General features: G+C 36.1%; 1 protein-coding gene across 7 annotated transcripts in view; it reads left to right on the plus strand.

Moving 5' to 3' along the window:
• LOC113056074 (caskin-2-like) overlaps positions 1–15980 on the plus strand; it is a 53188-nt gene that overhangs the window by 21566 nt on the left and 15642 nt on the right. For 5 of the 7 annotated variants that reach the window (XM_026222552.1, XM_026222553.1, XM_026222555.1 and 2 more), the window contains 9 exons: positions 2480–2577; positions 3483–3628; positions 5494–5589; positions 8136–8248; positions 10681–10789; positions 11075–11183; positions 11803–11897; positions 14188–14305; positions 15794–15964. In XM_026222552.1, coding sequence (XP_026078337.1) covers positions 2480–2577; positions 3483–3628; positions 5494–5589; positions 8136–8248; positions 10681–10789; positions 11075–11183; positions 11803–11897; positions 14188–14305; positions 15794–15964 — 1055 coding nt within the window. The remainder of the gene's footprint in view (positions 1–2479; positions 2578–3482; positions 3629–5493; positions 5590–8135; positions 8249–10680; positions 10790–11074; positions 11184–11802; positions 11898–14187; positions 14306–15793; positions 15965–15980) is intronic. The other 2 variants (XM_026222557.1, XM_026222558.1) reach the window with 1 other exon arrangement.

The raw sequence follows: 15980 nt of genomic DNA on the forward strand, positions 1-15980 counted from the left end.
CTAACCCTGGAAAACCTTTAAAAGTAGTTTGTCTGCCCACACTGACTGCAAAATATTTGTGTTTAATGTAAAGTTATGAGGAACACAACATTCATCACATAGCTGACTTCATACACAATATGTAATTTCTTATTTATTTTTTTATATTCATCAAACAATCCTGAAAAAGAAATCGCTAGTTCTTATCATCATGATTGTATGAAATGTTCTTCGAGCACCAAATCAGCATATAAAGAATGATTTCTGAAGTATCATGTGACACTAAAAGCTGGTGTAATGGCTGCTGAAAATTCCGTTAATCCATCACAGGAATAAATGACATTTTAAAATGGATTAAAACAGAGAATAGTTATTTTTAATTGTAACAGTGTCTAACAAAATCACAGTGATGATCAAATAAATGTAATGTAGGCTTGGTGCGCATAAGAGCCTTTTCTAAAAAAAAAAAAATCCTGTTGACCCCAACATTTTGAACAGTGATGTATGTGCCATATAAATAGAGATATGCCGGTATCATATTTTCCTGTTGTGATTAATTGTTCATGCTTTTATCACGGTAAACGGTATTATGGTAATTGAAATTTATTGAAATTTAGTTTTGAAAAGTGCTCAAAATATAGTATAATATAATAGGTTAAATAACTTTTTTCTAATAAAAAAATAACTGAACATTTAAATAAAATAAAGCAATTCAGATATATGAAGTTAAAAGTTTTGCACAGATTAAAGTGCAAAATAACTATAAAGACCAATAGGTAAGATGAACTTCATAGCAAATACACAAATCTGAATGGCTATTTAAAATTATTTAAATATGTGCTTCTCATGCGTGCTTGTTTACATCAGAGCACACACGCATCTTTCAAGCAGCATGCAGTGGTGTTGTGCATTTTGACCAGTTGATTTAAATAGTTTTCTTAAAATGCATTTTAATTTCTGAATAATTTGTAATATATAATTATTTGCGGTATTTATAAGTGCCCACGATAACAATATCGTGCATATTCATTACCGTAATATATCGCATTACCGAATACCGGCACAAGTCTACATATAAACTGTATAAATATATATTTAAATATTAATGTATCTAATTAATTAGTTCATAATTTTAAACACTTGAAATTTCAATTCTATATTGACCACTGATAAAGTAATGTCCTTTGTTTCATTTCATCAATCCGTTCACTGTACTGTTAGAGCTCTGTTTAGTTCATGATTCTCCAGGGTTTTACGTGTTTTTGGTAGAATGAGGCTGTGCCAAGTGCACTGTAAAATGCACGAATGTCTCATCCATCATTTAACTCAAGTCAGAGGGTTTTTGTGGTGATTTTAAGTTACACTTATGAACTGGAAAGACATTTCTCTAAACTGATCCTTCAAACTGTTAAATAAATACTGAGCAACGTCAGTTGAAGCATCATTTCACCTGTCCACGTGTACACCGACAGTACAGTTCAAAGCAAAAGCTAGCTGCAAGTGAAAACAGGGACGCTTCCTCTTTGAGACAAGTATGTCTAAGGAAATCTTAGTGTTCTCTTCGTGTGATACATTTTTAATACAAATTATATATTTATCCATCTCAGACAGAAGTGCTTTGTTGGGATTCGCACAGTTCTGCCAGATTCTGTTTCAGACCCTGGAAACTGAGACTGCAAGGAGAAGTCAGCTTAATTTAGGGAGCTAATTATATACTCATTAGCTGAGTGTGATGATTGTTTAAAGTTTGCCAACTACACAACCACATGTTGTCCTATTGATTAGTAACCGCTAAGTATACTTGTCACCACAGATTTGAGAAATGATATCCCTGTAATTCAGCTCTTTCACTTACAATAACGAACCCTTCAAGATATCTCTAGATCTTTCTCGAACGGCACATTATTTATTAAATTTATTTGGACCAAGATTTATAGACATATGGAGATGATGTAGAGCTTTATTAAGCCTAATCCACATTGGGTGAGTTCAATCCTTTTAAATTATTTTAAAAAGTCATCTGTTCCCACAAACACAGGCATATTTTAGGAGCTGGACCATCCCCAGTCATAAAGTGACTGTGAAAGCAGAGATCTATTTGCTATTTGGGCAGTGCGCTCTAGCTGTGCTGTCAGGACTGGTTGCAGTGTTGTACTCAATTGAACTCTATGATAGAAACCGTGCAGACCGGCCAAACATTTCCCTCCTCCACACCAGATGGATAATTTTTTCCTGCTAAATGATATGCATATTTGTCATGTTCTGTTTGTAAAATCAATGAAGGCCTTTTCTAACATATTGATTCAGTATGGCTCATCAGGACATAAAAAGACATAATATTTTGAATGTTTACAGTTTGTAACTTTTGTTATGACATCGGAAGAGTTACCGTTTGCCAAATGCTTTGGGAATTTTACCAAAAAGCATATTAAGAGGTCTAAATACAGTGGCTTACAGGAGATTTTTGACTAGCTTTCAGAACTGTTTCTCTGTTCTACAGTTTTTCAGCACTTCATCATGCGGCTCTCACTGGCACAACTGACCTCTTGTCTCTGCTGTTGGAGGCACAGGCCACCGTGGACATCAAAGACAGTAATGGTGAGACACTTGACCATTTTCATCCTCTAGCCAATGAATTTGTAAAACATTTAGAATGTATTTCCTTTTGTATCATTATATTATACTTTTTAAAGAACCTTTTTGTTTTCTGGTTATGTCATATAGACATGAAGGATAAAACATAAACATTGAAAAAAAAAAAAAAGTCAAAAATATGTTTTGGTGAATAAGACCAGTATGATGCGATCATGATCCTAAGTGGCCTAATAAATTAATATTTTCTAAATAATTAATAAAAACATTAATACAAAAGCAAAACTATAAAAAATTGCAACTGTATTTTTTTTGTCAAAAATATTAATAGTAGTTTTTCTTTTTTTTTACATAATATCTAGGAAATATATGAAGAAAACAAATATAGGATATGCTCCATGCGTCCCAGTCTATGTTATGTTGGTGTTATGTATGTACTATTGTGAAAGTTTTGAATTAATTTAAAGATTTTGCCATTAACTCTCATTATTACTTAATGGTGACCACAAATGTTCCTGTCCCTAACAACGTTCACCAAATGGGAAAGAGCAACTTGGACATTCTGCGAAACATCTTAGTTTGTATTCTGTGAAAGAAATAAAGCCATACAGGTTTGGAACAACAGATCTTTGAGGCAAAATCTCTTTAATGTACTATCAAAACAAATTGGATACATGTTGAAATCCTTTAAAAACATTTATACAAATGGCGAATCATGCAAACAAAAATACTCTTATAGACAAATGAACTGTGTTGCGCATAGACTGAACATATACGAGCTAGGTAGTCATGATTTTTTTCCATTTCAACAGAAAAAATTATTGCACCACCGGAGAAAGAAAGAGCACTGTTCGTCTTGTCTAAAAGAACAAGTACCTGTGAAAATAATTGTTTTCTGCTCCATGTTGTAGGTATGCGTCCATTGCACTATGCTGCTTGGCAGGGGAAGGCTGACTCTGTACTTATGCTGCTTAGAGCCGGAGCTTTTGTGAATGGGGCTTCACATGATGGACAGATCCCTCTCCACCTGGCTGCACAGTACGGGCACTATGAAGTGGTATGTGGCACACTGCTTCTCTGCTATTGACCAGTTTGTGCCAGTCTACTAGTGGTCAATCGATATATCAACGCCGCCGATATTTGAAATTTTTTAAATATCGGCATTGGCCGATAAGTCTTTCTGTGTGGTCGATGTTTTTCGAAATGGATTATGACACCATATTGTGCATTTATGCTTCCAGATGGGAAGCCAGCACCTGACAGTAAAATGACCAATCGTCATTAACTTTCTAATGTGACACTATGTTGTGTTACATACCGTAACACTCATGCAGCAAAGTCTTATTCAAATGTACCATGAGACATCAGATCCATAGTCCAGTGGCAGCTCCGGTGGGAGACACAGATGTGATATGAACAAATCCAAACAAAAATGGAACCGTATTTACTGTACCTCACAAACAATCAAAAATCCTGCGTCTTGCTCTTCCTCAGATATGCACGTTGTCCTCGGGTCAAAAAAAATCAAAATTGTACAAAGTTTTGTACTAAAAGTGAAAAAAGTTTTCTTAACTGAGTTAATGATCAACACTTAAGCATTTTTAGTTTTTTATATAAACTTTTGAATATTATAATTGTCTCTATACCAGTTCGCTCTTGAAATATACAAATTTTAATGCTGGCTGTAATAAAAACTTGTTTTCATGACAGATTCAAACTTACATTAAAAATGAATACAATGGGTTAAGCAAAAATCTAACAAATATGTAGAGCATAAATCTTGCAAAATGCTCATCTCTAGTTATATTTTTCTAGTTGACTAATTGAATGGCTTTCCTGAGGAAATTGTAAAGCGTAGGGTATTGACCTGAAAATGCACATTCATTTTCGTCAGATTATTTTTGGTTGTAGAAGTTTCAGTGCCTTACTGGTTATATCACTTAGTAGTATGTAGGGATGTGCGGTATATCGCATGCGATTGTCACGTGCATTTCTTCAGTTTATAGACATTTGGAGATGTCTACATCATCTCCATATGTCTATAAATCTCATCAGGTTCCCTGATTAGCAGTAAAATGCTTTCAAATGGAGCGGCATTTAATAGACAGAGCTGTAGATCACTGACAAGCTACGCAATATCGCGTTCATCACAGATGAATTGCCTTCGATAATGAACGCGAGATTGCGTAACATGTCAGTGATCTAAGGCCCTATTAAATGCCGCTCCATTTGAAAGCATTTTACTGCTTATCAGGGAACCGGCTTTACTGAAGAAATGCGCGTGACAAACACGTGCGATATATCGCCCATCCCTAGTAGAATGTTTAAAATGAGCAAAAAGGCTGAATGCAGCACTTTGATAGTGACTTAGGAATATGTTCTATGACTCAAACCAAAAATATAGCTGTTTACAGATCTCTTGCAGCTAGATAAAAACAATACATATGGTTTTACATTTTCTAAAGGAAAATGCAAGACGTGTCATTGCATGCTCGAGGCAGAAAAGAGGTCCTCACCAAAGATAGCATTACTTTGCAGGTCCACGGCTTTGTTAAAAAACAATGCATTTTTTAGTTAACTTTGCTGTGTATATGATACCTCTCAGAAACAGGTTATATTGACCAGTTGTTTCACTTGAAATGCAGAGTATTCTCTTTCCAAAAATGCTACCTTTCAAAACGCGGGAAATAATGTGTGCCATATACTGCAATAATTTAACATAGAATAAATGATATTTCTTTGGTCTTTCCCTCTCAGTCCTTGACCTTTTAGCATGCTGTTTCAGCTTTTCATATATGGGTACACTAAAACTGGTATTGCTTTTGACATTGTCTTCTATTGTGTAGTCCCAGAAACCTTATGTAGCCAGAAAAAGCTCTTCTACCCTTACACGGGTCTCTGTGCTTCTGTGTATCCCCTCAGTCTGAAATGCTACTACAACACCAGTCCAACCCCTGTGCCGTCAACAAGGCAAAGAAGACCCCCCTGGACCTGGCCTGTGAGTTTGGTAGACTCAAGGTGAGCCGTGATTATCATTACAGTTCATCTCTTGTGATGTTGTAACTTGGCCTGCCACTACATCTTTTCAGTGCTATTAATATGTGCTTGAACTGTAAGTCTCAAAAAAAAAGAAAAGATTACACATGCCAATTTGGTATAGCAAAAAGAAAAAGATCCTGACTACATCCAAGATAATGAACTTTTGTTAAAGGCGTTTTCTCATATTAAAGTTTAAATGGTCGATTTAATCATAACTAAGAGGCAGAATATTCAGTTTGAATTTTCAAAAACAAGTCCATGAACAGACTAGATGAAAGTTTTTTTGGTAGTAAAAATTATTTTATTTACGTATAATTTTATTTATGACTGAGAGATTGCAAAATTTCTAGTTACAATGAAACAGTGTTTTTTTAGATTTAAAGTTTTATTTCTTTTAAATTCGAATTTTTTTTTTTACAATTTACCTTTATCATGATCTGAAAGATTACTTTTTTAAAAGCTACAATTTTAAAACCGTAATTTTATAATACTGTTGAAAATAATCTTTTGCGAATCTCAAAATGAAAATTCAATTTACAAACTGTACATTACAATTTAGCGATGCCTAAATTCATTTAAAATGAATTTAGTATAGAATTTGTATAGACGAATAGTATAGAATTTGACCGTTTGTTATCAGCCATAACATTTAATATAACCAGAAGGTAAAACTGTATTTTCCAGCAGACATGGGATGACATGGGTGCTGTGGAATTTAGGGGTGCTCCGATCACGATCGGCCGATCATTAATGCGCATCTCGTCAGTAAAGCCGGTTCTCTAATCAGCGGTTAATTCCATCAGGTGCGTGATTTCACATAGAGCAGCTGTTACTACACAGAGCCATTGTTAACTGAGAAGATGCGCCAAAAAATGCTGAAAATGAAGTGGATTTGCGCATCTTCTCTATTAACAACGGCTCTGTGTAGTAACAGCTGCTCTATGTGAAATCACGCACCTGATGGAATGAACCGCTGATTAGAGAACCGGCTTTACTGACGAGATGCGCATAATGATCGGCCGATCGTGATCGGAGCACCCCTAGTGGAATTGTTCAGCTATTGGTATTTTTTCATCGATATAGTTAGGGCTTATCTGATTTAAAATCTGTGCCCTTTATAACATCTATCCGAGTTATCCCAGTCTCAATGCAAACTCATAGCGCTGAATCTAATTTCAAACTGCAGTCTCTATTATAATTATAAGCAGGAGTTCATGACATGAACAAGTTTTGTTTATTTTGGCGTAGACCGTATTAATGCATTCGTTGGCAAAGGTCATCAGTAACCTCATACAAACTGCCTCCACAAGCCTGGAAAATGGAGATGAAAGGCTTTGAAAGAGTTTTGTTGAGAGATCTTTAACCTTAAAGGGATACTCCACCCTAAAATAAAAAGTTTGTCATTAATCACTTACCCCCATGTCCGTCCAAACTCATAAAAGCTCTGTTTGTCTTCGGAACTCAATTCAAGATATTTTGGATAAAAACCTGGAGACTTGAGACTGTCCCATAGACTGCCAAGTAAATAACAGTGTCAAGTTCCATAAAAGGTATGAAAGTTATCATCAGAATACTCCGTTTGCCATCAGACATGCAATCTGAGTTATATGAAGCGACAGGAAAACTTTTAGTAAGCGAAGAAAAGAAAAATAATGACTTTATTCAATAATTCCTTTGTCAACAGTCTCCTCTGTGTCACTCCATATCACTGTGCCGCATATGCTCTTCTGTCATCCGCGCCACAAGGATGTACTGTTTCTACATGTATTTAGCTTTGATTTAAAATAAAACAGCGCATCCTTGTGGCACGGAGGACACAGAAGAGCATATGAAGAGGTGATATGGAGTGACACAGAGGAGACCGTTGACAAAGGAATTATTGAATAAAGTTATTTTTGTTTTCGCTTACAAAAATTCTCTCCTTTGCTTCTTATAACGCAGATTGCACGTCTGATGGCAGACAGAGTATTCTGACGATAACTTTCATACCTTCTATGGACCTTGACACTGTTATTTACTTGGCAGTCTATGGGGCAGTCTCAAGCCTTCAGGTTTCATCCAAAATATCTTAAATTGTGTTCCGAAGACAAACAGAGCTTTTACGGGTTTGGAACGACATTGGGGTAAACAATCAATGACAAACTTTTTATTTTAGAGTGGAGTATCCCTTTCAGCTAGATTTGCCTTAATGAACTATTTCTATTTAATCTTTCGCCCAAATCATTTGGAATTATAGAATGCAAATGCTGCATAGTCAAGCTGAAGGAACGAGTCTAATTTAGCAGCACACCAGCGAGTCAGTTGCTGGGCTGCAGGAGGATTCTGCCCCAGCTGGAAACTGAATTCCATCTGACAGATTCTCAATGCCAGGGAGTACAAAGTCATATGCCTGGACTGACAACTCAGGCCGCTTGCATTCTTGTATTTTAAATTGGCAGTGACATCTTTAGACATTAGTAGGCAAAACTGGTATGCTGCACTAGTTTTGGATTGGTTCCTCACTGTTTCTCAATTCTTTCCTCCAGGTGACCCAGCTGTTGTTGAGCAGTAACATGGTGGTAGCTCTCTTAGAGGGGAACGGCAGAGATAACACCCCCCTGCATCTTGCTGCACGCAATGGTCATAAGGACATCATCAGGTCTGCTTCTCACTAAACCCTCACTTTTATATATAGGCATCAAGTCCCTGTTCCACACCAAGTACTACAAGCAACGGTTTGATGTTAGCATGTTGCTAAGCTAATTGCTTGATAATCTAGTTGGTATTAAAAATACTTTGTGGATAAAACATTGGGTAAAATACTCAGTTTTTAATTACACCAGTTTAATTAAATTTTAATTGTTCTTGATCAATTTTATCATTTATTTTCAGTGTTAATTGTAAAAAAATATATTTAAAATTATTGTTTTGTATCATTTATGATAAACATTTCTATTGTATTCTAAGTTCAATTAAATAAGCATTGTAATTATAGTATTAACAAATATTTATTTTGGTAATTGTTTATTTTAATAATAACACACACGCATACACATATTGTATAATAATAATTATATAACAATAATTTCAATAATAATAATATATAAATAATAATAATAATTATTATTATTTCCATTTTTGTTATATAAATATTATTGCAAATTGGGTTAATAAAATTAAAATGCAAGATAATGACCGTAACTGAGCTTATTACAGTGCAAACTATTATTTCCTTATACACAACAAATACATACAGTACCGTCTTAAAATTTGGCCCAAAAATACATGAATGTAAAAACTATTAAATAAAAGCTATGTTTTGATCGGGATCAGGAGCACACCTAGTATGCCTTAACATGCAACATCTATAGGCAGCAATAAGAGTGAGAGTATATGTGCCTTTACATGCATGCAAGCATGCCAGGGGGAGATTGTCTTTCATTTTTGCTAAGTACAGTGGTGTCCAGCTGATGGTCAGGCAGACTTTGGCTGGGCACTTTTTTGACATGTTTGTCGAGCAAGTGAGTTGAAGAGAATAGGTTGTGGAATGAGTGTAGTGTGTGTATGTTTGGTGGTGTGCATGTGTTGACCTGGGCTGCCCTCCCCTCTGAGTGTAATGAGAGGGCTGTGACTGTGCTCTGATGGTAACATGCATAGGAATGAGGCCGAATAGGGTTACATCAGCCAGTCAGCTGCTCAACATGCTCCTCTTGCAATAACCATATATGAAGGTTCGCGCTGCAGCTCTCCCCTCTACTGCTTTTCTGGAATGCTGGAACTTGTAAACATGGGAAAGATGGACAGTTGTAACAGGAGACCACTCTACACTTCCTAGTATAAAACACTGAATTCTCAAAACTGAATGAATTCATGCAGAATTTTGCAAGAAATTCAATTGTCTTTTTGCTGAGATGAATAATTATTATTATTGGCAAATTCACTACTGACTGATTTTACATCCAATTCTGTCATCATTTACTCACCCTCATGTTGTTTCAAACCTGTATTACTATGACTACTGTATACTTTTTTTTTTGTTGTGGGACACAAAAGGAGATGTTTTAAATAATATATTGGTCACGCTTACCAATTTAATGAGAGGTAAAGGGGATTGTAAAGCTTCAAAATGTACTAAAAAGCAACCATAAAATTGGTTCATGCAACCTACAGTATGTGCAATATTTCAAACCGTTATCATTGAAAAGTTCTGAAATGAGCTATAGAAGTCATACACAGACTAAAATGATGTGTCAACAGTAGCCATCATAGGTTCTCACATGTTTTGTGATGTCAGTGCCACCCTATTTGATTTGAAAGTTAACTTTTTGTTCCCTTCCTCATACAGAGCTTTCAGATGACTTTGAAGTGTGCTGCACAAGTTTTATAGGGTACTTTTAATGCTACTTTTATGGTGCAACCCCAGTCCCCGTTCACTTTAATTATATGGGAAAGAGCAGGACATTAGTCGAAAGTTAAAACAACATGAAGGTCGGTAAAAGGTGAATACTTTGGATGATCTCTTTTAAAGAGGGAAGGCAGGTTTTAATCCGTTCAGCTGGCTGAATTCATCATTTACAGGCAAATGGCCTGCACTGCTGCTTTGGATACTGAATCCTGTAGACATACTCGCTATGTAAAATTGACTGATGCTGAGGCTGTTTTTGTTCCTCAAAGGCTTTAAATTGTCATGACTTTTGACCCCTTGCTGGTGGTCTTGAACTTACCATCATCATGTGGTTTCAGTGCTGCCCACTCACTATGCAATTTTTCATGCTGATTTTAGTTTTGTTAGTTGTATTGCTTGAGGCATAACAGAAATATTTTCTATGTACTGTAGTTGTGCTAGTTTCATATTTCTCATATTAGAACTTTTTACAGCTTGTTTCTCCTCACATATCTATTTATGTAATAATGTGGTAAAAAGCCATTTAATATGGTATATTTTGCAGTATAAGACCCGCTCAGCGTGCCAGGGTGAATGTCTTGGTAATGAGCAGCTGACTGTACCATTATTAAATACACGAGTGATTTGGTTCGTGTGTTGTGGACAGCATGGCTCATGTGTCACTGTGGTCCATCACTCATTTTTAGACTGCTGCTGAAAGCTGGGATTGACATCAACAGAACCACTAAATCTGGAACGGCTCTGCACGAGGCTGCCCTCTACGGGAAAACGGAAGTAGTAAACTTATTGCTTGACGTAAGTAGGTAGATACAAAATATTGGGAACAGTGTTGATGTACCATGTGTGTATTTTCTATACCTACTGCACTGTAGGGGATGCATGATTTATTTCTAATGATCTTATGTCAGATTTATTATCAAGAAAGAATAGTGTGAATTATAGTAATTGTAGTCTTAACCAGAGTAAAATGCTTGGGTCTGTCTGTCATATCAGTTCGGAGTGATATATCATACAGAGTTTATTTTCTTCCCTGAACTAACCCTCATATATGGATCCAAACCTTCACCATCTGACACTTAGGCTGGGATTGACGTGAACATCCGCAACACCTACAATCAAACAGCCTTGGACATTGTGAACCAGTTCACCACTTCACATGCCAGCAAAGAAATCAAACAACTCCTTAGAGGTGACTCAGTCTAAAAATCCTGTTGTTTTCCCCTTTCTCCTTCATGTGTTTTGCTTTCTCACTGTTTCTTTCCTTGCTTACCTTTCCATTAATTAAATTTTCCCTTTGTTATAAAGCTATAGAGTTGCAGAACATTACTGTCCCGGGGCATAGCTATGGCAGCCATGCCTGGAGATTTAGCTAAAAGTTTGTTTACGTGCTTGTGTGTCTGGGTCAATGTGTACGTCTGAATGTGTTAAGTTAATGCTCCTTTCTATTATTCCTCCTCTAATCCAGCAGCTTGTTGTCTTTGAAGTGTGCCCTTTGAAACGAGCACTAATACAGCTGAAGGAGCTGTGTTTGAAGATGAGGGGTGTTTAGCATCCCTGTTCTGAACTCCGCTCCTCATTACATTTTCAGGAGATGTGTTTTAGAGTATTTAAACTTTACATTACACCTCTTTAAATTCTGCTCATTGTAACACATCCCACCTGAGTATTGAATTCTTAGGTTTTCAGTCAATATGAGGACGTCAAAGATTGCTAAAACCCATATTGGATGACTTGATGAGGATTTTCAAGGCAAACTGTTTTTCTTTCTCATTTTTTCATGCATGAATTACTCTGACTTGTGACATCAGAGGCCAGTGGAGCATTACAGGTGAGAGCTTTAAAGGACTACTGGAATCTCCATGACCCCACTGCACTCAACATCCGGGCAGGAGATATAATCATGGTAGGCTTTTCAAGCAAACACACCACTATTTCTCATAAGACGTGCCCTATTTTAATACTGTATAATGTGCATTATGTAATAGGCCTATATAATTGGCAATGTGCTTAAGCGTCGTCTTGATCTGCATTTCTACCAAATTACTAAACCATATTCTGTTTCAGAATCACAGAAACAACAACAAAGTTGTTTATGCTTGTGGAACAGTAGAGCTGAAAGCGGTTTTAGAATGCTTTAAATATGGAAGACAGCACACAGCGTTACATATCATATTTCTAACTGGTATAATTATGACCTGCACACAAGACAAAGCAGTAACGGGAACAAGTGAGGACAGTGAGGACAGTAATTTGGTGTTCTTAAAGAGAATACTTTAGCATGCTGCAACAGGTTCCCACCAATCAGCCTTTGAGGTCTCAAATGAATCAACTGTAGCTTGTTGTTTTTATGTTATAGTAGTGTGTTCAGCCTAGTTTGCCTTGATAATATTGTGCTTCACCCCCACTGAAAGACCCCCGTTCAGAGCGTGTACTGTAGATTGCAGCCTAGGGCTCAGTGCTGCATGTATGCTATGTCCTTGTTCACACCTTGTCTGTCTAGATAGCTTTAGGCGACCATTTCTGCTGCATTAAAGACTGCTGTGTGTTTGTGGAAGTGACACATAACAGAGACATTTGGTTTTTAAAAGCTAGCAATGAAAGATATTTTCACTGGCATTAGAATGGCATTAAAATAACAAATAAATAAATACGTGTTGACCTTAAAAGGCGCTGTTTTTGTAAGTTTTTGGCTCTACTAAAGCATACAAACATCACAATATATTTGCAGATATTAAGCAACATGCTAAGTTAACATACTTGTTTATCTGAAACACAATGCTACAGTCAGTTATTCTCCTTTGAAAATGTGCGTGCTGGGCCGGAATGTCAGTCTCTGTTTTGGTTTGTTAAACCCAACCACAGTTTACCCAATTGTATTACTGCACCCTGGGTTGCCAGTTGGAAGAAATTTGGGGCAAATTCACTAAAGGTGTGCCTTATTTTAGTGCAAAAAAATGCTCTAATGGCAGCAGTACAGGTTACCGAGGTACTTAAAATGTTAATACAGCTCTTTCCTCGCAAACATATTCACTTTCCATGTACATTTTTATTAATTTGTACCTTCTGTTCCTTTCATTATCCGTCTGGTGTTCACTAGTGTTCAAAGCAATTTTTACTGGTCAGTGGTATTGTTATTGTTAACTAAATCTAAAACAATTATTACTCCATTAATTAAAGTAAAGCTAAAATAAAATGTAGTTATTATTCAAAATCCTTAAACTTTAAAGCTTTAAATGGTGCCTTGGCAGCTAACTGAAAAAAAAAAAAAAAAAAAAAAAAAATATATATATATATATATGACAAAACACCTAATAAAATTACAAGAAAAAAATAAAACCGCAATAACCTCAAAACCTTGAAATATGTAAGAATTAAAAGCTAATCCAAAATATTAAGAAGTATTATAATAGTATAAAAATAACACTGGTCAGTTGCAGGATTGAGCAGTCAAACATTGTATAATAATGTTAAACTTTGAATAAACCCTTAATCAATATAAAATAATGAAATTATTTTAAATATTACATCATTATATATTGATTTTGGGTTTATTGAAAGTTGTGAATAAATTCAATTCACTGAAACTGAGTAAATAAATAGACATGAAATATTATATTTCATTCCTATATTTCATGTCTATTTGTTTACTCAGTTTCACGTTGGGCACACGATCATGTAAGGTTCGTGTTTACCTAATTTGCATGTTTTCTTTAGTGAATAGACTCTTAAAACAACTCAGACTGTCACTGTGCATAAACGGCAAATTTATTCTTGGTGTCTTTTTCCAGACCTGCTTGAAACACAATTTCATGTCAGTCAAATGGACTGACTTTCATTGTTACACAGGTCCTCTGCCATGTGTGGAATGTCGGCTGACTTAATTTACTGCATTGTTTAGCCAAAACGAGGAAACAGTCACAGGCTAGGCCATGAGGTTAGGAAAAAACGGTTAGAAGGTGTTATTTTAAACTAGATGACACAAAGGTCATTTGGCTTTGAATAGTGTAGGGTACACAGAGGGCAAAATTCAATAATAGATTATTTAAATAATTCCACTCAATAAAAGACAAAGTCTAATTAGCTATTCAATTCTTTTAAAAGGGTTTACGAAGACACTTAATAATGTTATAAAATGTGTGCATTTAAAGAGCTGTTGGTCCTGAATATCCGGTCATCTTATTGGTCTGTTCCAGGTCTTAGAGCAGCACATGGATGGACGTTGGAAAGGACACATCCATGACAGTCAGAGAGGCACTGACCGTGTGGGATTCTTCCCTCCATCCATTGTGGAAGTCATTAGTCGTAGATCAGGTATATTGAATAATTCTGTGTTTTATTGTTCAACTTACAAAAGGATTCACTACAAATATATGGTCCATTGTCAAAATTTCTGACAACTTGTTACCTATATATTTGGCTACATTTCACACCAAAGTTAAAGTCAGGTACCATTATTTCTTTGCATAACAACAACACAAGATGCTACGGGTTACAAAACACTTCCTTTCTCTGTTGTATTTAATAAAATACTTTTTTATCAGCATAAAAATTTTAGATTTGAAAAATATCTGACTTTTGCTTTGAAGACATCAGCACACGTTTTTAGAAGTAGCGGATAATTCTTTTTTTGAATAACATTTGTTTTAAATCTTTCAGAATCCTAAAACTACTTATCTATTTTTAGGTTTAAAATGGAATTTGAATCCCAGTTTTTAAATGCACTCTCTGACGTTTTTATCCCACCATACGCATATCGAAATAATGCATACTAAAGTAGTGCAGTTCTCATAAATACTTGTAGACATGTGGACATGTAGTCCATTGATAAAGCCACACACAGACACACACTAATGGGATTAACAGGAACATATTGGGGGGCAGGCGGATCAGCTTTAGAGCCCTGTGCCTCCATGAAAGGGGGAGCCAGCCTAAGATTGCTAGGTCCTGAGCAGAAAATCTTTCCCCGAAATGAGCCTAGTATTTTTTTTTTTCTGAGAGCGAGCACAGCGGCAGACTCAGCATTCTGTCGTGTCACAGCATCCACATCCTGCTGCTCACACGAAATTAGTCTCCGCTCTAAGCTCCTGCTTCAATACTGCTGAAGAGACATGATGGAGGCAAAACAGCCAGATTAAAACCCGACCACTTAACTCATTGTGCTGGGATATGTTTCTCCCAGCCGCATTATCTTATCAGGATGCTAAAACCTCCCCAGTTCCATCTTAGTTTTTGAAATGAATGTAAGGAGAGAGAAAAAAGGCTTTTCTCTATCTTTTTAAAGAGAAAAGAATCACCTTCATGTCATTCTAAACCTGTATGGCCTACTTTCTTTTCGGAACACAAGTGAAAATATTTTGAAAAATGTGTTTTTTTTTAATAATGTAATTTATTATTGTGATAGCGAAGCTGTATGTTCTCCAGCCATTATTCCAGTCTTCAGTATCACATGATCCTTCAGACAATCTGATATGCAGATAATCCAATAAAGTGTTAAAAGTAGTCGTGCTACTTAATATTTTTGCTCAATATCTTTTTTTAAGATCATTTGATGAATATAAAACTCCATAGAACGGCATTTATTTGACATTTTCAACATTATTAACGTCCTTATTGTCACATTTGATCAAATCAATTTGTCCCGTCTGCATACAAGAATTCATTTTTCAGAAAAAATGTAAAAATAAACTTCCATTAGTTTAAATTATTTAAATCATGTCTCTAGTGGAAACATCTTTCTCAAGGCTGATGTTTCGTTTGTGTCCATGGTGCTTCATTTGTGTTTCCATGTTGTGTCCATAGGGGGCGTTCTCTCCCGACAGGCCTCACTGCCTATCCAGAGACATCCCATTCTGTCCAGAATACTGCCCTCACAAAGTTCTCCTCACACCTCTCACACTGACGACTCCTACACCTTATACTCATCCACCCGTCCTGTACTGTCTCACCACAACGGGCTGGAGCAGCACCCAGGTAGCGTCAGAATTAG

The sequence above is a fragment of the Carassius auratus genome, chromosome 37 (assembly GCF_003368295.1).
Source record: "Carassius auratus strain Wakin chromosome 37, ASM336829v1, whole genome shotgun sequence".
Classification (NCBI taxonomy): domain Eukaryota; kingdom Metazoa; phylum Chordata; class Actinopteri; order Cypriniformes; family Cyprinidae; genus Carassius; species Carassius auratus.